General features: G+C 36.6%; 1 protein-coding gene across 4 annotated transcripts in view; it reads right to left on the reverse strand.

Annotated features, from left to right (window-relative positions):
• The window catches only part of LOC129747697 (hemicentin-1-like), a 633,328-nt gene that overhangs the window by 372,235 nt on the left and 233,702 nt on the right, over nucleotides 1-27,391 (reverse strand). For all 4 annotated transcript variants that reach the window (XM_055742016.1, XM_055742014.1, XM_055742015.1 and 1 more), the window contains exons 4-5: nucleotides 24,964-25,224; nucleotides 24,694-24,890 (exon numbers count right to left, since the gene is read on the reverse strand). In XM_055742016.1, coding sequence (XP_055597991.1) covers nucleotides 24,694-24,890; nucleotides 24,964-25,224 — 458 coding nt within the window. The remainder of the gene's footprint in view (nucleotides 1-24,693; nucleotides 24,891-24,963; nucleotides 25,225-27,391) is intronic.

Below are 27,391 nucleotides of genomic sequence, written 5' to 3' on the forward strand. Positions count from 1 at the left end.
TAAGTCGCAAAATCTTTCCCATCATTACCGAGTGCGCGGCGATAAGCCGATAAACAAATAGCCTTCGCTCATTAGCACTTTGATTCAATTACTTATACCGTATTTGTTTATGCCGAGTGTTGCACTAGTGTTGCACTGGTGCACCACTAGGTGCTGTAAAACTGTTTGTTTATTCGGACGGTGTTGCACTGGTTTTGATCTGGTGAAGTTCTGCTTACGGACGGTGGCCCATCGATAATTTTGCCAGTGTAGCGAGAGAGCGTGTGAGTGAGTGAAGTAGCAATACACTGGCGACGATTTGTGTTTGTTTTTGTCGAGTACGGTGGAACACTGATCGAGGGGAGAAAACAAATACGGTATTTGATTGGCCACAAATTGTGCCAAGCCTCTTGTAGTCTCATGTACTCGCTATAATGTTTTAAAAGAGTACGCATATTTTCCAATGTGGTGCTCTAAAAACCATAAAAATGATGAATGTTTAAATGACTAAATAGAATAAAATCACAAAATTGAACAAAAAGCACATCAAACATAAACATAAGAATGAGGCACTCAGAGCCAAAAGGTTATAGGTGCAAAAATGATCGATCTTGGATTAATAACCCTAGCGATTGTTCATATTTCAAACTATATTTCGTGAATTTTTGATATTATTAGAATTCTAAGTATTTTTACGTTAGAAAGAAAAACACAAATTTTCGAAAAGTATATGTAAAATGAAAAAAAAATTGTGCTTTCTTGAATTAAACTTTTATGCACTACCCCTATGAGTCCAAGAGCCTTATATATTTCTCGAATGGTTGTGTCGTTTTGTCTATTTTTTGCAATCAATAATGAAATTATTTATAGTATTTGCTGGATGATTTGATTTGCACCTTGAATAATGATTCTTTAAAAGACAGAAGAGAATTTTTAAACTCGGATTGAAAAATTAAAGCTTGAGAGATAGAATTTTTCATAATAAACCCTGTAGCACTAGGGAAAACCATAGGAAGATTACATGAAACCAACCAAGAAATCAACTTCTTTCCGTTGAATGCATATTCGGATGATGGTTTCATAATTGATCTGCTGTACACCATCTTAATTATTTCGATAGAATACCCGAGATGGAAAACTAAACAATACACCATTCTTGTGCATAGGAAACATTCTTCCAGATATGGTTCTTTCTATGGCAGACTAAAAAGAAGCTGCTGCAACATGTTTCAATCAACGGATCCCACAGAGGAGGGATCCCATTGCAGGTCTAAAATTTTATCGAAGCCTGCAAATGAAATCGATTACCATCAGAAGGTATATTGCGGCAGCCTTTCATTCGGTAATAGGAGAAAGGCCTTTCTCGCACTGGTAAATCGGCCGTGTTGCTGAAAAGTAGAGCCCGGACCCGGAAAATCGAAAAATAATGACCGGGCTCGGAAGACTATTAGTAAAATCCGGGTCAGTCAGTAGTCTAGGAAACCGTACTCCATCTGGAAGGAAATACAACCCAGGAAAAGGCAACTGTTTTCGAGACCGACAGCCAAGGCCGGCTTGTGCCTATGTAGGGAGACGGCCTATTGGAAACTCTACACCCCCAGGAGTAGCACAAGCAATCACATCGAGGCCATTGAAGGCCTTTCGATATTCTTCCGGAGAAGTGGCGTTAAGGTGTGGCTGGAAAATTAATGATGATTTGGATGTTTGCTTCGGCCATCCGGGGGACTTCATTCAGTGTTTCGGTGTTCTCGGTTTTCCGTTTTCCCTATCGGATGGCTGCTGCCGGAAGGATTTTCGAGGGCTCTTATCTGTGTTATTTTTTACTTCATCGCTGCTGAAGCAGTTCGATCCCAGTAGGCGCTAATGCGAAAGGCGTTACACTCTGGCCGACCGACCGCTCTAATGATGGCTGTGGGCTTTCGATCGAAAGCAGCCACGGAATTGGCAAGGCAAGTTTGGAAGTTCGCAAAGTATGAAATGGCCATTAATAGGGGTGCAAATCCAGATAGAATCGAGTGTCCGTCCCGTGTCGTGAAACTAAGGAGTGAGCAAATAACTGCGGAGATTTTTTGTCGTAAATTTTCTTCAGTCAAGATTCATGGCCAACTTCGTGGGTCGTGTAATGGCTTTGTGATTTGCTTTCGGAAACAAGTGTCTATGGTTTACATCAACCTACTTCTGCCGGAGGAATTTGACAATCATAGATGAGTGTAGGCAATAAATTTTTGTTTTCCTATTAAAAATACCTATCGTTGAACGGTTTTAGGGTAGTTGGGGAGCGTTTGACAAATGCTTACCTGCAAAAAAAAGAAAATAAAACATTAATTATTGGTATTTTATTTTACGCAGAATAATAAATGAATGTGGAATGCTAGAAAAATACCATTGCGGTATAACTGCGGTTGCCGATAGTTGCTGAGCTTATTTTTGAAATACCATTTAAACTGCCAACTGCAATTGTGGAATGTTGAGTTTGGATATAGCCATTCGCCGAAGGAAAAAAAATCATTGGTACATTCATAAAGTGCTAAGCTTTTCCTGTCTTTCTGCCACCCCACAAGCAAAGCCAACAGGAGCAGATCCCGATTAGGAGTTTCTCTTTCCTATTAGTTAGTTTGCTCCAAAACCGATCCCAGGGTAACAAAAAGAGATTAGCACTTTCCCCAGTTAGAAGGGGGCGATCGAGTGAGAAAGAGTGAGCTGGATGATGCAGGATTTTGTATTTTATGTCGGGATATTGTGTGCTTTGTGCTGCAATTGTGTTCCGATATATGGTTCAGGCAACATGTTTCAACCTGCCAGAACATCAAACTACCGAAATTCACGGCGAATATTTTGAAACTTGAAGAGAATTTCAAGTTTAAAGAGAAATTTTGGTCTTTCTAATTTTAGCACATACTTCAAGCATACACCCTAACGTTCTCGTCTAAGCTATACCAAACCACATGCAGAACAAGCTGAAGCTACCAGGAATGCTTTTCTGTTTATTGCACAAGAGCTAGAGCTTGGACTGCCACATACAAATCCAGGAAGGAAAAATGGCTCTACGAGACGTTTCATTCAATAAAGTACAGGATTCTTAACGTTTATGTCAAAGGAGAACGATTGCCATTTTCGTTTCGAAGCGGTGGGAGATTAGTCTGTGCAAATGCAGACAGAAGTTTAACCGGATAAAAATTTTAAGAAGGTTTTAATTTCAAATCGAACAGAAAAATCAACGACTTTTTTATATGTAAAAAATGTGTGACTTGCAAATAAAACCAAAAATTTAACAACCAACACTGGCACAGACAGACTCGGTAAAATAGATTTATGCCTTAGCTGGAACAATTCCCCAAGAGTTAAACCGAAAATAAGTGCATTCTTATGGGTCATAAACGGTTTCAAAATATCCGGAAGCAGATCGTGCAGTAGGTGTGCATCTAGCATTCCATTTGCGAAATTAAAACACGCGGAATAGCGAATCTCAAATGTTAAAATATGCATTACCTTTTGTTCTGGGATAAAAATGAATTGTGAATGGTTTTAAAGTAGGAAAATTTATACATTTTAAAAATATCTTTTGAATCTTCATCTCATGTCCAATCTCGAACAACTGACCGATCGAAGAAGGCCGATTTTCCCGTGTAATTTGTGCAATAGGTCATGATCTTTTTGCCTTCTTTCAGCAGAAGCATGAAAATTACAAATTTACCTCTAATTCATAGACAACCGAACGCACACACAGATTGCTCGGTGAATTACTACCCAGAAACGGTATCAAATCGGTAATTGCTTCGAACGCAATTCCTGCCTCCCGGAATTCGTTGTGGAAATGGCTTAAGGTGAAGAAATTACCACCGGGGCATAAACATGTTTATCGTTTTTTCCTCCCCGAAGCTCTCATTTCGAATGGCTCGGGTCGATTGTGATTGTGCGCTGGTGTTGTTGTTGATGTTTTATATGTTGATGATTTCAATGTTATTTTTCGCTTGTTTTTCCTCCTCAACATACCTGCACAATGCAAGCGCAAAATGGCGGTCCGAACAGAGCAGGCGTTAAAGAATCGGTTTTTGTGCTTTTTTTTGTTCAACGGCTGTTAAAAGCCGGCCGGCCGGTTGGAATTTGTTTTGAGGTTATGAGTTAATCAAAGATCGCGTGCGGTCTTCCGGTGGCGCGGCGGTTCGTTTCATGAGATATGGGTAGTAGACCACAGTGTATACACTCTGAAGCAAGAAGGTTGCAACAATGATCATAACAAATTGCACAATTGGAATTTCTGCTTAGGAAAAAAATTGACGACTAAAATCCAACAATGAATTATTAGTTTTAGAACTAACGTCCCACAAAAGATTCAATTATGAATTTTCTGCTTGTTTACAATGACAAGTTGTATCTCGGGTTCACCCATAAATGAATACATAGTAGCCATGTTGGTAGGTCGCCTTTTTGTCAGCATCAAGTTTGAAGGATCCTTTAATCTTCCAACGAGCACGCAGCAGGCTTTTTGATTTTTATTGAAAGGTTGCTTCGATCCATGCCTTCCCGGATGAATAATTTTCAGGATGATTAATGATATTTTTGTTTGCTTTTCTTCGGCGATGACTTTCAGTCGTGATTTTAGTATCAGAAATACCTTCAAGCTGGTAACAGTAAAAAGTCGTTTGAATAAAAACGCTCACTTTTTACGGTCGCTGAAAATTGACCAGATGACAGTCAAATAATAAAATCCTGAAAGGTAAACTTTCCGGCTCCGTTTGATAACTTTTAACCTCTTTGGTGGGAATAGACGGAAGTTCTATAATAAATCACCTGTGATGATTCGTAATTTTTGCAGTTGATGTTGTTCAAATTGAACTATTGCTCAATGTGAGGTGCCTTACTATTTTATCGACGATTTACGAAACCAAAAAATTATAGTTTCATGATATATCTATTTAGTCCTGAAAATCCTATCAATTTCTCTACTAAGTATTTACACTTTATTTTTTTCAAATTATGAATTGTAGTGAGAAAGGTTTTTTTTAAATATGATCTCTTCGGAGCTTTTCAAAAACTATTTTGTTGTTAACTGATTAGCGTAATAGGAGTCCCAATAAGCCTTTTATTCATTTCTCAACCGATACAAGCTGGCGTATTTCTAATTAATTATTGCAATTGGTTTCCACCATTACTTCTCATATGACTTGGCATCGCGCTTTGATTCAAAGTAACGCAACCACATCTGCTCAACTTTGTTGCCGTGTCTGGCCTGGCCGAAGTTCCTAACTAACGGAAGCGTGTAATTGAAATTTGAGGCAACCCCCGTTTATTTGCACAGACTGATGCAATTTCAAATCGCCAGAGCTCGGAACCTCGTCGATGCGCGCGGATTCCCAAAAGATGCCGGAACAACCGTCCGATCTCCGGACTTTAGGTAGAATCGCTTTGATCCGACCATTTCACCCCAAACTCCATTGATACGGTATTTACCGAATTTCGACCCGGGACTCGGGCCACCAACCTCTAGGATCGAAACAATTCGAGCGTATTTGTTAGGCACAAATGCAGGAATTATTTTCGAGGAATAAATAATTCAACACCGGTCCAGTTCAGGTCCGCTTGATGGTTACCGTTCGTTGCTTAACTTTCTGCCGAAAATCCCTCCAGAATGGGGAGATTAAAATGTTGCTCTGGATACTGGCCCCCCCATCAACGGATGCGGTTCTCGGTGCCTCGCTGAGAGGAATCATGAATAATGCCACCAAAATGCAACTGCCAATCTTCTCGAATGGGAGCTTCCTACTAGGTATACCAACACAGACGCGAGTACTGCAGCCTGTTTTTCGATGTCTGCTGCAATAGTAGATGGGGAAAAATCCATTTCCCTGAACAAATATGGCTTGGAAAATGGTGTTCCAGCCAGGTGTTTGTCACTTCAGAGATGGCTTTCTGTTCCGGGTGAAAGGTCCATCGCAGGTGATAGACGGCTCCATTGATCATGTTATGCAGTCAGAACGCTTTCGTTTAAATCAATACATTGTTTTTATTGTGTGAAGTTTGTTAAAAATTTCCCATAACTAACACTAAACCGCTTTTCCAGGTTCGCAAACTACTGTATCGATGGTCTTTGACTTTGAACATTGACTGTTCCGATATTACAACCGGGACAAAAAAATCTATTAAACACTGCCATGAATCTAGGCAGGTATAACGACCTGTTGAAGCACCAGCAATTTAACAGGACAGGAGTAATATCGAAAACTATCAACTGCCAGAAGTAAATTTGAAGCGCCAGGAAGGAAGAAACCCAACCATTGCATTGATTGAGTTGTATTAAAGGTTGGAAATATTTTGATCATGGGTTACTGAAAACCCTATAAGGTCAAAATATTTGCTAAAGTTATTTTGTTTGTTTCGGTTACACCTTGTCGTTTTAAAATCTTCATGTCATTCGCGACTTTTTATCAACAATGCAGTTGGTGGACTGGCACAAAAATTCCACTCATGACAGTTGGCTAATAGATGACAAAGATCCTATCCACTACACTGAGACTTGCTGGTTAAATAGGCACTAGAATTACATTGCAGAAATTTCCAGTTGCAGTTCCAGAAATGAAATTTAGCGGAAAACAATTATTTGCACTCTTGCCTTAGGTATAAGACATTTGGTGTCCAAGACATGTTATACAACTTTACAAGGCGCTACTTGTGAATGAAACAATTTTAGGGTGGTTCATAAAACTCCTTAGATACGTAAATTAATTTTTGACTGTAATGAGATAGTGCTATATTATGTTCAGCAATTATTTAGAACAACATGATTGATGAAACCTCGCAGAAGACTTTGAATGTATATCTATTACCGTTTAGCTTTTATGATGATTTTTCGTGAACAAGTTAGGGTGGTCCTATAAAAACAAGTTTTTTTTTTGTTATAACTTTGTTGGGTATGAACTTATCAAAATTATGTGTTGGGCAAGTGTTTAGCAAATTATCATGCGCATCTTTTGTAGCAAACAGAAATCAAATATCTGTTTTTGATTTGTAGTTATCATGAATATTGTGTTCAAAAATGGCTCGAAATCTAAATAAAAATGAAAAATAAAATGATAGTTTCAGTTATCACACATAGAAGAATCCATGACATTTCGACTGATAGTAGGTACTCGGCTCTTGCGTTAGTATTTGGTCGCATTCGATCGATGGAAAGCAGCGTTGCTAGATTGCAAATCGTTCAAATCCGTAGGTTTGACGAATGTGCCAATGTCAGAGAGAATGTCGATGGTTTACAACTCTGGTGGTAGTTACCTGTATGATAATGCTTCTAATCAATTCTACCCGCTCATTTTCACCAGCTTTCATTTCTTCTAACTTTCAATCCGTCTATAAAATTTCATAATCATAAGATGTTCTTACTTATAAGGACTTCACTTTGCACCGATAAGGCCGATAAATTATGAATAAACATTATCATCATCCGAAAATTAAAATGTTCAAATTTTGTTCAACTCGTTTTCTTTAATCCTAAAATTCAGGGAAAATCCAGGAATTTTCAAATGCTCAAAAATTAAAAAAAAACAAATATTTCAGTAAATACAAAAATTTTATCCCTATAAACCTTCATTTTTTTTATTTGAAAAAAAATTACAAAAGAATCCAAACGTCATGAATGTGAAAGTTTACTTAAAATTCGATTTACATTACATTTTTTAAATTTAAAATGTTTAATAATTCCTTGTGTTTGATCTTAATTATAATACTTTTTTACCGTAGCCCATGGCGTAGAGGACAGCGTTAACGTCTTCTAAGACAACGGTCATGAGATCGAATCCCGATCACGGCATACATAGTACACTTTCTGTTGGTTGGTGGTTTGAGCATTTGTAAGATGCTAGCCATCATATCCTCGAAAGATGTACGCTTAGAGTTGAGTAAAAAGGAATCTCTCCGATGAATCATCAAGTTTCATTGAGATCCTGTGTGTGTTTGTGTACGTTTTAGATATAATTCTGTTTTCGAAGTAAATCGCAAATTGTTACTAAACTAAACTTAAACATTCAGATGAAAAACTTACCCGATACAACTGTGTTCGATTTTTACTCTTGGGCTAAAACTCTCGGACATTGGCTCAGGAAGCAACTGACTTGCCAACTGAGCTGTATCACAAGCTCATATTTTACTGCTTCGGAAAAAAGCGGGCTCAATCGTCCTTTTTCAATTCTTTCTGTGAATACATTTAGTTGAAAGGGTGTACAACTTAAATTCGCTTGAGAAAACATAACATAACATTCCAACGCATAATAGGACCCAATTTGGATTTTCATCTTCTTCTCATATAACTCGCCGGAAAAAGGTGCCAGGTGTCCAGATTTTTCATGATTTGTCATGATTTTGGGAGACCGTCCTGATTTTTCAAAAATGCTTGAACTGTCCTGATTTTTTGAAAAACGATCGGTAAATTGTCCTGATTTTCAAAAATATCTAAATAATAACTGAATTCATCAAACAAATCTGTTGTTACCCGATGATAATATTTGGTTCAGATGATATTTAAGAGATGTTTTTTTTTATATAAATTGCAGGCCAGCTAAGATTCTGCTCGCTTCAGTTGCATAATATTAGGGGTCTTCAGTACCTACATTTCGCCTTTATTTATGCAATCCAAGCAGAATGGCTTGTTATTTGCATCAATTTAGTGGTGTCCTTAAAAATCCTGATTTTTTTCATCGCGGTGCCCTGATTTTTGTCAAAAGCACCTGGCACCCCTGCTTGCCGATGCTATTTTAAGCACGACTCGGAACTGCCTTATCGACCAACTCCTATTATGGTCCCGTTACAGAGACTATATCTAGCTTAACATTTCAAAAGGGCGAAACTGCCAAATGTAAACAAATCGAAATAGCCGTCATTCCAGATGAACGTGGTGGCACTTTACCTAATAAACGAGGTTTCATCTTAAAATCACTCAACACTTTAAAAAAATTGATGAAATTCAACTGAGCGAAACTTCCTGTTGATGCATTTCCATTGGAACGTAAAGCCACGCCTATTCAATATGGGGTTAGTTAATCTATTCGTGAAAGACCAAAGGTATAACTGAGTTGACAATGTGTGACAAAACGGCTTAATTAGTTTTTGCGTGTAGGACAAAAGGGTGAAACCTGGGGGAGGAAGACTGAAATTTGCTGCATCGTTTTCTGCATCGTTTTTTTACTGTTCGGCAAAAAGCCAGCAATTGTTGAAAAGATTTGTAATCGTTCAAATTTAACTTTAGATGATCAGTTTCGTGTAGCGAGTCATGTAACTCAGTTGTTTAGGTGCTAAATTTAGATTTAGCTATATTTTAGAATAACCATTAATCAAACCATTTTTATTTATCAGCTTCAAAACTTTGCCGAAATTTGAGCGACTCAATACGCCTGATCATGCAAGAATTTGCCAGAGCAAAACAAAACCTAATTAAATCATTGTTTAATGCAAAACCAGTGGTTTTCAGAATCAAACAAGTTTTATCAAAAATCACTAAATAAGAAAGTAAAATTTTGAACCTTCGCACTGGTCGGTAGATTGATGAGAGAAATTTGACGTTTGAAAGATTTTTTTCTTTTTTTATTCAGTCTAGAGTATTTCCTGAGACAGATGGTGGTAGGGTACCATTTTGTTTTTGTTTTGAAAAATGTAAACACCTACTGGTCGCCATTTTGAACTTGGGAGATTAGCACTGTTAAATTATTTCTTCAAAAGATTTTTTTTTTAAATTAACATTACAAATATCAACATTACCTCCAAAGTATGTCATGTCTACAATTTTTTAATTTTAGCTAGTTTTAAAAATTAAGAATTTTGCATAACCATTACTATTGCACCGCCAATTTGCTTTCGTTACTATCCGGCCATTGAACATGCGTAGTGTTGTTGTTATTTTTACCCTACCACCAGATGCCGAAAATTGTAAACATGAAAAATCAGCAGTTCGGTTGACAAGTCGGGAAATGCCTTTTTCCTCCCCCAGGGTGAAACTTCAAAACCAAAACAATAACGGACGATCAATTGGGCGAAAGTTGCAGGCGTTACTGGAATCGAAAACAAAAAAAGGCGAAACTCGAAAATCTTTGAAACTTATTGAAAAAAGTTTACGTTCTTGATAACCAACGAACAATAAGTGAATATAATGCACTTTTTTTTTTATTTCAATGAACAGAAAGTGGTCGATTTTTCAAATAGGATTTGATTAGATTTTCTGAAATTTCAAACGCGTTTTTCTCGTTTCGAGCTAACTGCTAGTTTCGCCCTTATGAAATGTTACGCAAGATATGACCAGAGGTAACCGTTTGTACTCCGTAAAGCTTACACTATTTTGTTTTATTTTTGTATTCTTTTATATTTCGAAGAGTTTACAATTTCCTTTTTCTTTGTTACATTGTTTCATTTCGTTGTATATGTGTTCGTTTTACGTCCAAGACTTACACATTTTCCTTTCATACATTTTAGGGTGGTGGGATTCGATCTCTGGACCTCTGGCTTATAAGCCAGATACGTTCTCCATTAGCTAAACGAAAATTCGCAATGATGGATTCACAAGAATAAGTTCAATGTTTATCTCAACTTCGTTTTTTACGATCATTACGTTTCGTAGCCGTCTGAACTTTTGAAGCATTTCCATTTGAATGCTGATGCAATATCAATACAATATCCAATTCATCGTTGAGAGTCGTATCCGAAATTTGTTCCGTGAACGTGCCTAGATAAGTAGGTACATTTTCCGTCGCCTGCTACGACGCAGGCAGAAAATTGTGTGAGCGTTTACACTTGAATGTGTCAACAATGCGTTTTCCAGTAGCAAAACATGCAAGGCATACATACAACAAGCAAGTAAAACAAAGCACCAAAATCGGTGGAGATTGATCATATTTTGATAGCGCCAGCCGGCTTCCGTCAGGGAGGAAACACATTCGCATGCGATAATCCATCTTCAATTAACTTTCGGATCCATGAATGGAGGAATACCCATACGGAACGTCATCTCTCGCTCGTCAAGTGGAATCTAAGCCTGGGAATAGTGGGATCGAAATTGATTGGCTTTGGATAAAATAAACTCAAAATTTGACTTTTTTTTTACTTTTCTTGAAAAATTCACTGACAAGAACACAAAGCGTAGATAATTTTAAAAAATGCCAATACATCTCACTCCGAAAAGGAAATCATCCAATTCGTACTCACTGTGCCCAATGGAAATGATGACGGAAAATCATACACATTCATGGATTGATGTGGATGATTTGGCTTGATTTTTTTGTTGTATTCCGAACATTTGTAGGTAATCCATGGCAGGCTTTCGAGAAGCTCAGCTCAGCTCAAACCGAATTGTGAACAGAACAGCAAGAAACAAATGCTCCACTAGAGGCCGTCGCTCGTACATGTCGTTTGCTGTGTGTATTTTTGCGATTGTGTAAATGTTTTCGAGGATTACATCCAATTTGGTGTGGGTAAATAAATTAAATAGCAGAATCCGGCGAGAGTAAACAGGAAATTTGCCAGGACCAATTACCAGCAGGTGAAGTTCGTGATTGAGAGGAAGTGGGGAGCTTTCACCCCCTCCCCCCACCAAGCGCATCAAGTGCGAGGCTTTCGGAATTTATGAGTGATGAATAATGATTGAATAGGAGAAGGAAGCTTACCGAAAAAAAGTGATGTGTTATGAAAACATCCTGACAAATTGCATGTATCTACAGGAACGATGGATCCATGTCCGGTAGTAATCACTCAAGATCGCTGAGATCCAAATCCATCTTGGGCAATCTCTATAATGAGCACTGCATAAGATTGCTTCATCGAAACGAAAATTTGTGGGAATAAAATGACAAATATGACAAAAATGAAAAAAAAAAACATGACAAAAATGACAAAGATGACAAGAATGATAAAAATGATAAAAATGACAAAAATGTCAAAAATGTCAAATATGACAAAAATGACAAAAATGACAAAAATGACAAAAATGACAAAAATGACAAAAATGACAAAAAATACAAAAATGACAGAAATGGCAAAAATGACAAAAATGACAAAAATGACAGATATTGACAGAGAAACATGCAATTTCTTAGGGTTTTAATTTTATTTTACCTACTTTAATATGTATATTCAAAATACATATGCAAAAAATCCTTTTCAAAATTAATAAATTTATAGGCTAGACACAAAAATTGAAATTCAATGGTCCATAAGCCAGCTGGTTCAAAACACACTCAAACTCAACAATTCAACAAGCTGTCTAGAGCTTTACCCAAAAGCATTAGAAAAAGTGGATCAATTGCTCAAACATTTATTTAGAAATTCTCACTCAAATCACTAAAAGTTTTGATTGTGTCTAGTAATAAAAAAATAACCCGAGAGGTCAGCCGACGCATGTACTGCAGACATTAAAACTTCAAGAAGGATAAGTTAAATAGTACCGGATCACGGTCGCGCGTTTTGGAATTTTCCGCCAATTGTCGAAACGATCAGCTAATGGGGGGCAGAAAGAGGCACATTATCTTGGATAGTAAAATCCAAAACCGAGAGGCTCGCAGGCAAACTGGGGAAAAACAAAAAAGGAAACTTCCATTTGGCGGTCTTATCTGGCACAATTTGCGTATTGCGTGCCAACACGATTTTTTCCGTTTCGTATCGCCGCGCCAAAACCACCCAGTTTGTGTTTTTTTTAGCTTACTTCTTTTTACTTTTGGTTTCGACATTTTCAACTCCTAAGAAGTACAAAAAGAAACCACTCTAATCCACATCACACCGTGTTGCGCTCCATAGGGGAAAGGTTTCCTAAATGGGCCTATCGGGTTAAATGACCCTACGGCTGTTTGATGAAATGGCTGACTAGACAGCTTAACTGACCAATGTATTTTGAGGGTGATACGCTTAGAACATAAGGCAAGAAAGAATTTTATGAATATACAAACTCAAAAAAATTTAAAAAGTCATTCAAGATTTTGATACATTTTGATGTAATATTTAGACTTTTAAAAACTATACGTAAAGAAGCTTAAAACAAAAACTAGGATGGTTTTTGTTTCTTACTCAAATGAACTTAAGAAATTAAACATATTTCAGCTTTTGTGGAGGTTTAATAATGACTATATAGTGGAATGATAGAGTGTTTTTGTATGCCCCCATCATGTTTGTAAAATGCCTCCATCGTAAAATAACAGGTTAAATAGAATAAATAAATTATTTTTATCATTGAACCTTCAAATCTAAGCTCTGAATAACATCTTTGGAGAGAATTGAAGATCTAAAAACAGATTTGATAAAGTTTTTCTTATAGATGAACTGCCTCCATAGTATGGCAACCCTAACTTATGTTTTATTCCATAAAATTATAATATACATAGATTTTTACAAAACTTCAGCTTTGTCGTACGAAAATTATTACTTTCTAGCAGTTTCAATGAAATTATACGGAAATATTGCCCAAAAAACAGAAATTTTGTTCAAAACATAAATAGGCGTATTTGGCCCGCACGGTTTGAGGTTCGGCATTTTGGACAACATTTATAATAAAATCATTTTCTTGGAAACAGAAGAAAATTTTAACATAAAAATTACTCCAATGTATAGAAAACAGATGCCTGCACACGTGTATATAGTTTTTGTACACATATTCTATGTGATATTTGATTAAATCAGTGTTCTGCTTAATAGGCGCATGTAGCCCGCTCCTCCCCTACTCGCAAATCTTTCCAACCCGGCCAGGCGGCGAGTTCTCAATCCCTCGGCTTTATTATTCATTATCAATTTAATCGTTGTGTATTTTATAAACGTGCCGTGCGTCGTCTGCAAGGAAGGACTTCACGTTTTTAGGATGCTTTTAGCGCAATTTTTAGCTATCATCCAGATGTACATAGGTACGTATAAGTCATTTCCCATTTCTCGTGGCTCATATAAATTCGATTCGAAGAAAGTGAAACTCAATTTTGGGGTGCTTAAAGTAGACACATATCGTGCACACATATGGATAAGCTGGATGAAAAACGAGCAGCAGTCTTATAAAGCGAGAGATCTGACAAACAGGGGTGTAATTGATATCGAGGAATGATTTTTGTAAGTATTGAAAAAAATGGGTGTACATTTTTTTTTCAAGTTTATTATGAAAGTTCATTTTAGCATCCAAGCAATCGCTGTTTATTGCTGTGAAAATTTATACAAGCTAGTGTTTAGCCAGTTAATAAAATTCATCAAAGCAAACAATGTTTCATAGTAGATAACTAAAGAGACTACTGTTAAGAGGTACCGATTGTGGATTGGAATTTTGTATACCTTTCAGTGTCATTCCAATTAAGCAAGAGATGTGTCAAACAGTTTGTGTAGAAATTATTGGAACAAATTGGGACGAAAGTATTGGAAACGCAAACAAAAAGTATCTGAAAATGGATTGCTTCAATTAAGGCGACCATGAAACATCCTGGCCAGAATGTGCATCATTGTTTTACCAAGGTGTGTGTGTGTGTGTATATATAAGAGGTGTTACCGTATATCAAATTCCCGATTCAGCCATTTTGGCTATTGAGGCTATGCAACTGCGGAACTCATGGAGTTTGTTTAACAACAAATCACAGAAATGCTGCACGCTTCATTTTTTAAACTCAAAATTAAGTAGTTTTGGTTCAAAACAGCACTTCAGTGGCAGCCCTCAACTTTGAGTTTGACTGGGCAATCGCAAAACTAAGTTCTGATAGGCATACTCAATGCTAAGTTCGGCAGTCGAACTCAAATTTATCCTTTTTATTGAAGGGTTGTTTATTTACAGGGAATTAAAGGATGGTTAAAATATTTTGTACGCGGATGTTGCTGTTACGGTACATTACATTGCAATTACAGAGCGGTGGAAAGTTATGACACTCCCGGCCAAAGAAAACTTCCGGATGTTACTTCTCACGGGAAGTAAATAACATCCGGAAGTTTCCGGACATTCCAAGCCGCTCACCATATGATGACAATGACGGACAGAATTTTACGATGACACGGTGGACATTCCATTATGAAGATACTTCATAGTCTTCCGGTAATTGTTCCGACGACAAAACTATGCGTCGTGATGGTTGGTTGCTGTTCCGGTTCGAAGTGAACTCTCTAAGTGTTTTCAGTCCAACAAAAAGAGTTCAATTTTTAGTTCATAAGGTCGAACTCAGCTTTGATCCCTCGCCGAAGGAAAAAAAAGGATCAATTTTGAGTTCGCAGTTCGAACTTCGTTTTGAACCATCGCAAGGAGGAAAAACTTAGAGTTCATAGTTCATGTTCATAGAATCGAATTATGTTTTGAACCTCGGTCGTACTTAATTTTGAGTTAAAATAAAGGAGCGTGTGTGCAAATAATCTTATGTTTGTAAACAAACTCATTGAGAGCCCCGCTCACTCCTCGCCTACTTACTGTTAAAGTTGCAGAACCTCGTGTTTCAAAAAACCTTGTGTTTTACTTCCCAGTGTTATTCATTCAATAAAATATAGATATACAGAACTTCGACAATATGAGTCTTAATTGCATCATAAGCATTTACAAGAAGTCGCCTTTTTTGTAAAAATTTTTAACTGGCCATAATTAATTTAACATTTTTTTTCGCTCGCCGTAAGGTAGCTATACTTCGAAGCATAACTCAAATGTTCTACATAATTTTGCCTTTCGGTGGAAAAGACGGATTGGCTTAGGAAGCGCATATTTTTAAGGCTACTGCTGCTGATTGTATGTTTTCATTTGGCCTTACGGTGGAAAAAAAAGGAATTGGCTTAGGAAGCGCAGATTTTTAAGGGTGCTGCTACTAGTTGGTTGTTTGGTTTGGCTTTCCAGTTGGAAAAAACGGATTTGGCTTAGGAAGCGCAGGTTTTTAAGGGTGCTGCAGATGATTGTTTGGTTTCATTTGGCCTTACGGTGGAAAAAAAGAATTTGCTTAGGAAGCGCATATTTCTAAGGTTGCTGTTTCTGATTGCTTGTTTGGATTGGCCTTTCGATGGAAAAGACGGATTGGTTTAGGAAGCGCAGATTTTTATGGCTGCTGCTGCTGATCGTATGTTTTGATTTGGCCTTACGGTGGAAAAAAAAGGAATAGGCTTAGGAAGCGCAGATTTCTAAGGGTACTGTATCTGATTGCTTGTTTGGATTGGCCATCCGGTTAGAAAAGACGAATTGGCTTAGGAAGCGCAAATTTTCAAGGGTGCTGCTCCTGATTGTTTGTACGATTTGGCCTTACGGTGGGAAAAGGCGTATTGGCTTGAGAAGCGCAGATTTTAAGGTTGCTTCTGCTATTTTTTTTTGTTTCATTTGGCCTTCCGGTTGGAAAAGGCGGATTAGCTCAAGAAGCGCAGATTTTTAAGGCTCCTGCTGCTGATTGTTTGTTTTGATTTTGCCTTCCGGTTGAAAAAAACGGATTGGCTTGACAAGTACAAATTTTCAAGACTGCTGCTGCTGATTGTTTGTATCGATTTGGCCTTCCGGTGGAAAAGGCGGATACGCTTGAGAAGCGCAGATTTTTAAGGCTGCTGCTGCTGCTGATTGTTTGTTCGATTTAGCCTTCCGGTTGGAAAACACAGGTTGGCTTAAGAAGCGCAGATTTTTAAGGCTACTGCTGTTGATTGTTTATTCGATTTGGTCTTCCGGTTGGAAAATACGGGTTGGCTTAAGAAGCGCAGATTTTTGAGGCTACTGCTGCTGATTGATTGTAATGATTTGGCCTCAGATGGAAAAAGACGAAATTGTTGGATAGCGCAGATTATTAAGACTGTTGCTGCGGATTGTTTGATTGATTGATTGAGATGAAAGATAATTGAAAAATTGAATTTTATTTTAGAAAAATACATTAGGCTGTAAATAAATCTTTCTAATGAGAATAGAGGTAAGAAGAAATTTTGAGATGAGATGGCGGATATACAGAAAATATATTAAATTTGATATATTTTTATAGCCTGTGTTAAGAATGGATTGAAGGATTAAGAAGAAGAGTACTTCGAAAATAATCTACAGATTTTTCTAAGAATGGAATGTAGAATAAAGTTGATAAATATTAGTAATGTAGTAAAAAAAAAGTCCACGAGTAAAAGTTGTCTATTGAGAATAGAGGTGGAAAATAATGTTGAGATAAGGTGAAGGATTTGCGGAAAATTATAAAAATTTAATTAAAAAAAAGTAACAGTTGTATTTGGCAACCCTGAGTTACAAAAAATTAAATTAATTTCTGTGGCAACGTTTGTCATTTTAGCAACACTAGGCAATACAAAAAAACAAAGTCAGTCATTGATCTATTCGTGCGAGCGAATTGATATTCGTAAGAATTTTAAAATTATGACATTTTTTAATTAATTTTTTTCGACAAAATTGAACACAACACTTGCCGAAACTCAAAGAAGCAAAATTTGTGGAATTTGATTCAATGATTACAGAGAAGGTTAAGTTTCTCTCTCTCTCTCTCTCTCTCTCTGTCTCTCTCTCTCTCTCTCTCTCTCTCTCTGTCTCTCTCTTTCTCTCTCTCTCTCATTATTTAGACTGCTTTTGATTTTCCATTCTGATAATTTTTAGATTATTTTTATCCTGAAGTGTTTTATAATCTCTGAATCATTCAATAAATATTAATAATCCAAATAAGAGTTTCGAAAATTCCAGTTTTAAGTACCCTCAGCTACGTCACTGCCTTCAAGAGCTTCTAAACCCCCTCAGTAAACCACACCTTTTTTCCCACCTCTCTTTTCCATCCTGATAAATATGGTTCCGTGTTATCGTGTTTATAAAATTTTAAGCCTCCATAAAATGGCTTTTTTCGAAACCGCGAAGACAAACATGCCAAACGTCCCGGTGTTTTCTTGTTCATGTTTATGTGGCAGTTTAAGAGAGCTCTTTTTTGGGTCGCCAAATACCGACAGATATTGAAAATTGAGCAACGCCACCTCTGTTTGCCTTAGTTTTGGTTTTGAAATTAATAAATTGAAAATGATGAGAGATCATTATGAAAACATGTCAAACACAATCTGGTAACATTTCTAAATACTTATGGATGAATAGCTGTGCTAATAATTTAAAATCACTAATCAGGATTCAAATTAACTTGTGAAGTCAAGCTGGAATCGATCAATCTGCGCTTTATGAAATCCCTTAATGAATACCTAATGATGCGTTAATTTATGTGCTCCGCGTGCTCTCTTTGCCAAAAGGGTTTAACTAAACCTAACAGTGCGTGAATCTGCGGATAGTTTCCAGTGCTAAATTAATCTCCCCGCCTATAAATAATCATTTTTATCGTTTCGCAATCCCATTTATATACACTGCAGCAGCGCCATTATTTCACAAGAACAAAAACAATCCCTAATCATAAAACATTTTCCACTAGACGCAGGGCACTCATTACGGGGCCAATTCTTCTTCTCATTCGTGTTCCCCGTCCGATTCCCATCGCCATAACCCATTATTTAAAATAAGGGAAAGAAAATACTCGAGAAAAATATAAAAAAAAAACAAATCCACCAGTCAGCATCCGCAAGAGTCACAGAGAGAAAGAGAAAGATGGGAGGACCATTTCAATTGGCACATTTCCTCACAACAATTTTCCCCGGCCAAAAATTTTCGGTAAAACGTAAACACACACCGGGGAGCATTCATAAAGCTCGCGAGTTATCCTTATAAATTCCGGGTAAAACCTTAGCGTGTCTCGTTTTTCGGTCCTACTCACTTGTATATAGAATTGAAATCAGAGAAGTGGATGTTGGTGGAAATCTATTCTCATTTCTCGTACGTATTTGGGTCTTTTTCGGGAGCTTTTACCTACATTCAACTTGAGTTGGGGCCTCCTCGTTTCGGGGTTCGAGTGCCAGACTTTTCCTCGTTGGCCACTTTTCTCATTCAGCGGCAGCCAGCCTGCCAGATAAACAGTTGGGCTCGCTCGGTTTTGGTTTATTCTCGGCTTTGGTTTGTTGGTAAATTTACTCAACTAGACAAGACTACAGTCGAGGGAAAGTTTTTAGAAACATCTCACGAAAAAAGTTCGGCTGAAGGGGAGTTTTTTCATGGCATGATGTAATGTCAATATGTACTTGGTTTTAAAGAGTTTGTTAAAAGGTCTACCTTTTATTCAATGCTGACGAGGCTGATATTTAGATAGCTTCTCCTAATCATTCTTTTTTTCTTTTTCTGAAATGTTCTCCCCAAACTATTTCCTCATACAAGTAAGAGGTCTTTTTGTCAGTTGTCCTTTATATGATGGTTCTTAATCAATTTCCCATTCCTACTCTACAAAATTTTGAAAATGATTATGATGGAGGCGCGCCGTCACAGTCAACGTTGCCAAGCAAAATCGACAAAAGTATCGTTCGATTTTGTCAACATTCTATTTTGGCAACATTCAAATTAAACGGTTTTTATAGTCACTTTTTTATGTATTATTTTTATTTAAATTTATCAAAATTAATTTTCTTCGAGTGTATCCAAATAATATAATTTCTTCGAGGAACCTCGATTGATTTTTGAAATCTTTAATTTCGCATCATTACTTTTTTATAAACGCATCCTAAAAGCCTAGGTAAAACAACTTCCGAATCAGACCTTGATACTCCTCTCTTAAAACTAGAAGGACCGGCAAATTGAATATAACTATTCGAACCGTGACCAGTCAAAATAATTGGTTTTTTATAACATAATATTTTTAACTTTTTTTCTTTTGATATTACTTTGTTACTTATTCGAAAATATTTTTGTTATAAACTGGAAATATTTTTTTAACCATGGGTCCCCGGAATCACCTCATATTGGCATAGATTGCGTGTATGTCAAAACATCAATATTTAAACCAAATATTCATAAATTGAAACAAATTATCAGTTTTTTTCAGAAAATCATGTTAAATGGTTATAGATATTGGCATGGGTGCACGGTTTCACATCAATTTTGTCGTAGTAGATATTTTCTAGCACCCATCGCTCGGAAATTTTCCAACATGTTGCTTATAAATTATACCTGATATTGTAGGTTTTAAAGCATATATTTTCAATAAGTAAAGCAATTTATCATGGGCCCAACGCCATTCATCCAAAACCAACTTTTGCACAATAAATGCACAGATTCATAGCCTTTTCAACAAATATTGGGTTGGTTTTGCATGTTTTTGAAAAACCAATATGACAAATTTTATCTACCATGTCTCAATATGACTTTTAAATAAACAATTTTTGTTTATAGTTCCATTTTTTCATTTTTGGGAAAAAAGTGATTCAATCATATCTTGCAATAAAATATTTACTTTATTTTTGATTGTATTTACCCAGACAATCATAAGTCGTATTATATTTTACAGATTGTATCGTATAGAATGTTATTTAAACTCATTTTCGTATATCTGCACCTACAATGTGCGGCCCATGCATATCCGTTATCGTATTTAAATGCATGGCATGATTTTATTACGACAAGAAGAGACACTCGTATTTATGCACATATGAACTCGACCTTTGTGTACGACAATTCGCAAAAAAATCCGTGAAACGACCGATATACGATGATCAGCCGTGATTGACAGATTTTGTCGTGCTATGCATAAAATAATTCGAAATTAAGATTTTTTTAACATGAAATACGATTTATATTATCATAACAACCAGGTGTTAGATCTTCGCAGAAAGTACATTTTTCTATCAAACAAGATTGCTAAAATGAGAGATTTTATTTTGAAAAGAAAAAATATAAAATGTCGGAAGAGTGGTACCTACAGTCGATTATTTCAGCGAAACAAAGTACTAAAGTATCTGCTGGTAATAAAAGTTCTTCCCAGAATGTACACATTGAGCGTGGCGGCGAAACATTTCTACCCGAAATATGTAAGTATGTTTAAAAAGCATTACTCACTCTGTGAGAGCATGAATGTTTGTTCTAATATTTGTTTAAATTTCATGAATAAATTTTTGACTGAAACAATGACATTTCTCGTTATTTAAACAAAACTTGAAAACTGAAAAACAGAACATAAGCTCGCAACTCTGCTTGCCACTTGGAGATATATGCTATACAATCGTATATAACTGCATTGGATCCTAATAATGTGCATACAATTTATACCTATGACAAGTAATTCGCATGTCTGATTTTCGTAAAACGTATTTACTGGCAATCGTAAAAGAATACAAAAAAGTTCAATAAAACCGTTTATGATAATGACACATCGATGATTGGAATCGTATTAAGGGTGGCTTCAAAATGTTGGTCTATTTTTAGATCATCGATGACGTGTACTACGATTTAAAAGATTTTAATTATAGAAATATACGATTTGCTTTCGGTTTAATGCCTTTGAAGCAAATTCCGTTGAATTTATATATTCCAGATAGCGTCGAGGAACCATCATTAGCAGCAGATTGTATCGTCAGGAGATCAAATCCAGGTACTACAATAACTTCATGAACGTTGAAAAAATTCAGCAATCAGGCAAATATTAAATTGTACGATATAAACTTGAATTTGACAACAAAAACCGCATTTCTTTGAAATAATCTTATTTTCATTCAACTGACGGAAAATGAGAGCCCTGCACTCAAGTCGCAGAAGACGACCAAATAAGTCGTCAAACATTCCATATTGTTACGAAAAATGTCGTATATGAAGATATTCCCAATCGCATATTGAGCGAAGACCTGCAAGATTACAACCTCAATCATCTATTTGATGATGTAAATTGTCATAGTATATTCCAAAAAGAATCAGGGTAGTCGTAAATGATTCGCATGACAAATCGTGTAAATCGTAATTCAATAGAATCCAAATCAAGAATATGTGTGCTAAATAATGTACCTATATGGCCTCCAAAATGATACGAGTATATACTGCTTTTGCTGGATTATATACGATATGTTTGCACGTATATTTGCACGTATATTTATGTTGCAAATTCGAAATACCCACTAAATGGTTGTCTAGGTATAATTGAATCAACATCCAAGCAATTGAAGAACGGTTGCCACGAACCGAGTTATTTTTAGGAATTATGAGCATCAAATTATGTCATGCGAAGGAAAACTGTAAATATAAAAATTATCAATCAATAATGATATATTTACATTAACATGTTGATTTGTTATTCCTAAACAGTTTTTTAACTTAAGAATTTATCCACTTTTGCAATGGAATACCTGAAACTTTATTTATTTTCCCGTTCAGGATATTCGTAAAATCGTTGGGGTGGGAGTTTGTAAGAAAAGAAGAATTTGATATTTGTCCCGACTTAAGACATCTAAACAATTTACACAAAGTGAATACAATGTGAATAGTAATTATTTTTTTCAAGATTTTGATGCTCATAGAAAATTAAAAAAAAAATCGAGTAGTACCGTCAACTGGGGCATCAATCTACACTTTTCAATTTAACTTTTGAAGTCGTACAGATTACACTAGTTCACTTCTCGACTTTTTTCGCTTATCCCACTCTGACTTATGTCCGAAGAAGTCATTTTTCCAGATACTTTTAGAAGATGTGTTTTAGAAAACTGCTGTTGTTTTAAAATGATGGTTTTACCTGTGGTTTTACAGTGTAAAGTGTCATTGAATCGAAGCTCAGACTTCGAATCTAAAGCTTAGTTCTTTTAGAAATGGGACAGTTACGAATGCGTGTATCTCGAAAACCATTCGTTTGATCTAAATACTTTCTATGGAGGAAATGAAGGTAATTTTATGATAATTCATGAAAAAAATTGAAAAAAAATATTTATCTTTTTTTGTTAGAAAAAAATGTACTTTATTCATGGTACCTCCCATCGGCTGGCGCACACTTTTTTCATTCATGATATTGGTCAGTTTTTCAAACTTATACTTCGTCCAATCTGAATTTTAGATTGCTACAACCTTCTCCTTAAATTTCTGCTACTTTTCGGTTGAATACTTCTCTTTTAAAAGAAACTGAGGGCAATTTAGTGATAAAGCTGTTTCGAAATAAACAAAACTTGATTATTTTTGAGCCACTTTAAAGCGTTTTTAATGCAAATTCCGCTGGCAAAATCTGACAATATCGAAGTGAAACCATCATAAGATTGAAGTTCAAGTATAATTGGTTAGTATAGATCGGAGGTTGTGAAGTGTACATACAAGATTACTCTTTTTAGGCTTTAAAAAACAGCGAAAAGCAAAGTTTTCGTTTTGAAAATTGTTGTTTTTTTCACAGGAGCAGAATTTGGGCAAATTATTTTATTTTATACAAAACAACTTGCAAATACATTCTTTGAAATGCTCGGGACCTTGCCACGAGCAGACATAGTATAGGATTCAAACGCTGGAATTTGTTGTAAATAGGGTTTTTCATAAGTTTTGTCGTTAATCAAACATCATCTTTCCCATTGTCTCTGTGCTGGCTGTACAGCTTACGAGCTCTGGAAGTAGCAAAAAATTGTTTTTTGAGGTTGGGTTTGATTGACTCATTACTAGGCAACACTTTCAGTTTATCGGAGAAATTTTTTTGGACATTTCAGCGATCCACCCTTAGTTTTTCGCTTATTCCAAATTAAAAATGCTGGTATGAGAATTGACTTTCCAGATGACCCTTAATCATAGTTGTTGATCATGTATTTCACCTCAATGCTTGATTTGAACTTTGTGGACATTTTTGACAGTGTTTGCATACTTTTGCACCATTCACACACATTAATTCTTTGAATAGTCAACGGTTTTGTCAGCCATCAATTCGATAATTATGGATTTTGAAGGAAAGTGTGCAAAATTATTTTTTCCATTTTTTCTTGCATCGTAAATATCTCGAAAACGCGTAAATTTAAAATTTTGAAAAAAATAGGTCGGATAGTACTTTTCACAGGCAACAAAATGCTGTCAAAATTTTGGATGTACAATTACTAGTTAACGAGCTATAAGCAAAAGAAAGTGTCCCATTTCTAAAAGAACTAAGCTTTAAACCTAGGATCAAACATGGACTCCGTTTTATGATTGGCTCTGGATTTTATTTTCATTTCATCTGAAGTTTCTAGTCCTGTAATCAGATCTTGGAATCGGTCAGAAATTAAATAACTGTTATAAAATTTCGAACAATAGTCAAACTACTGCTCCACCATAGCGCTCCTGTTACTCTGCTGCGGCAATTTGAACGTAAATCTTGAAACTTATCCTTAGAAGCATAAATACAGCGCAGCAGCCGGCCGACGCGTCCGAGCTTCGAGGGTGGAAACAGAAAAGAATATCGTCATCGTAATGCTTACACACACACAAAATCTGCAGGGCATCGTTTATTATTTCGTTTGGCATTTTTATATTAAAATGGCGAATGAGATGAAAGGCATAATTTTCACGCTATTACTGCCCGCTCTCTTCGACGGTTTTCCCTTAGATCCTTCCCGATTTTTATTCACATCGTTATTAGGTATCTTCTGCCGGCCGTGTAGAGGACTGTCGGACATCCTCCTTTTCGTAGTGGAAGATGGCCGGAGTCTCAAGTAAAAATTGTAGTAATACTGAAAGCATATCTTGGGAGTTGTATTTTTTTCCCTCTGTACTAACATTTTTCCAGAAAACATCAGCAGCTAAGTTGCTTTTATCATGTGGATTATTTGCTTTGTACCAGCTAAACTTGTTACTTGGAAAGCTTACAAAGATGACGATGTAATGACATAACGTTGTCAATTTCTTTCGTCTTCAGAGCAACAAGTGGCTCGAGTTACAACGTAAGACGGGTTTCTCACATACAGTCTGATGTAAGTAATTGAAATAAGGCAGTGATTGAATTATAGGAATTTTGTACTTACAGTTTACGGATAGCGTCACAATCGTCTCCAGACGATGGCCCTCGGGCATGGCTCTGTTCCACACCACACACCGGTACTTGGCTCCGTCATCTTCCCGTCTGGGAGTAACCGAAACCGTACTAGTTGTGGGTTTATCTTTCGAGAGACCCCTATTTATCGGGGCCTGTTCGGGCGTGTTGGAACCCACACGATACCATCTGTGAAATACAAATAAAGCATCCCAAAATGATCAGAATCCGTTTGCCGGGGTCCAAGTACGAGGCGACTTACGTTATCGTTGGATCCGGTGAGCCGCCGATGCTGCTGCAGGTCAGATCTAGCTTCTTGTCTTCAGTGGCGACAGCAATTGACCCGGGCGCTACCAGAGGTGGCTGCGGGGGCGTCAACACAGTCAGATTATAGTACTCTTGGTGTACATCGGCACCGGTTCCGCTGGCCTTTATCCGGCATTCGAACCGTCCGTTATCCCGGCTGTATGAAGTGTTGGAGATGTGCAGGTCGTAGACACCTTTCTCGGGCCGGAAGTCGATTCTGAAACGAAAATGGAAATCGTAAGGTTGTGGATTAGCGAGGTAACGAAAAGGAATGGACGGCAAGACGAGCTGTGCTGCGGTAGAGAGGTTTTATGGTTGGATGATTTTCGGAATTCCATGGGAAAACTCCAGGCTAGCCTCATCCATTGTAACGCAACCGGGACTATTCTCAGTTGGCCAGACGGCAGTATGCCAGTCAGTTCAGTGGTAGCTAGTGTAGTTGGCCATGATTTACGACTCTCTAGTTGGCAAAGTTCGTTTGCAAACCGAAAACGTGCTCCGATTCACCCACAGCGTAGAGAGCAGGCCATGGCGCGGACCAAATATCAACAGATGAATCATAGGCGGCGTTAAGGAGGAGGAAATTGAGGCAACCAAGCGGGGAAATCGAATGGAATCCGACAGGGAACACATGTAATTTCGTGTGGAAATAATAAACAAATTTCGATCTTGACGAGAGAGAACGTCGAAAGCATGAAGCTAAAGAGAGAGAAAGAACCTACTAAGCGATTTGTTCGTTTTGTTTCAGTTCCCTTGACTTCTGGTGTTGTGCCTTTCTGATGTGTCTGAAGTTTATTAGCTGTGTCGGTTCGGTTGTGGATAGGAAAAAGTGGTTCGTTTGGCCGCCCTCCGGTTAATACGCCATCGGGGAAAAGTTGTAATTAGATGAGGATTAGTCGGAGTAATTTTTATTCAAAACAGAACCTTACGGCTTCTGGCCTCAGCACTGGATGATGGAGGGCAAAAGGGAAATGAATAATACAAATAATACGCCAGGCTAGTAAACTCCGACGATTATGATATGATACTCGTTCGTTAGTTGTTGATCGGGCAACAAATTGATGGCTGTCGTAAACATGCAATCTCGGTCCGGGCCCTTTCCTGGTTGGGGTTTTGCGTTGGAATCTATCTTATAAATAAATAATAAATGCCATAACCAAACATGTCGTTACTTGTTTCATTGTACAAATACCGGAAATAGTCAACTTTGTCCTGGTTCAGTCCCGTCTGATGTCATGTTGTGTTGGCATGTCGTTTAAATTAACTAACATTCTGATTAGGTATTACCTAATCAGATCAGGACAAAAGAATGACCTGGCAGAAGCAGGATGATATGATGGTGTGGTTTTCGCGATATTAAATAAATCATAATATTGCAAACTTCATGCGGTTTTGTTGCTAGTTTTTTTTTTTAATACAGATAGTAGGCAGTGACTCGAATGCTTTTTTAATTTCCAATCCTTCCTATAATCAAAAGTCTAAAAAAAAATTAATTCTCTGTTTCACACAAATAATTTCCGAACTGAAAGCTGCTGCATGATTACAGAAGGTAGTACGGTGAGCAATGGGAAATAGCTGGTAATCAGCCAAAATAATTTTTACATAAGCTATTAGCTACAAAATTTTCTATTTCAAAGGAAAAGTTGTTTGAAACACAGTAATTAAAAATCATTGAATGTGAGCAGAGTAAGCCAGGATTTAAAAATATGTACAAACAAGTGATTTTTCGTAAAATCTCTGAAAAAAAGATTGGTTACCACAGTTTGCCACGGAAGTGACTTTAATCAAAATTAAGGTAAATTCATATGCTTTCCAAACAAACAGCCCGAATCTGCGCAAAGCAGTACAGGTTGACTTTTAAGCGAAGAAACTGAAAACATGTTTTAACATAAAGAAGATAAAAAATGAAAAAATGCCAAAAGGGCCAAAACTGCCAAAAATGCTAAAAATTATAAAATGACAAAAATGAAAAAAAATCCAAAAATTATAAAAATGACAAAAATGACAAGAATGACAAAAATGACAACAATGACAAAAATGACAAAAATGACAAGAATGACAAAAATGACAAAAATGACAAAAATGACAAAAATGACAAAAATGACAAAAATGACAAAAATGACAAAAATGACAAAAATGACAAAAATGACAAAAATGACAAAAATGACAAAAATGACAAAAATGACAAAAATGACAAAAATGACAAAAATGACAAAAATGACAAAAATGACAAAAATGACAAAAATGACAAAAATGACAAAAATGACAAAAATGACAAAAATGACAAAAATGACAAAAATGACAAAAATGACAAAAATGACAAAAATGACAAAAATGACAAAAATGACAAAAATGACAAAAATGACAAAAATGACAAAAATGAC

The sequence above is a fragment of the Uranotaenia lowii genome, chromosome 2 (genome assembly GCF_029784155.1).
Source record: "Uranotaenia lowii strain MFRU-FL chromosome 2, ASM2978415v1, whole genome shotgun sequence".
Classification (NCBI taxonomy): domain Eukaryota; kingdom Metazoa; phylum Arthropoda; class Insecta; order Diptera; family Culicidae; genus Uranotaenia; species Uranotaenia lowii.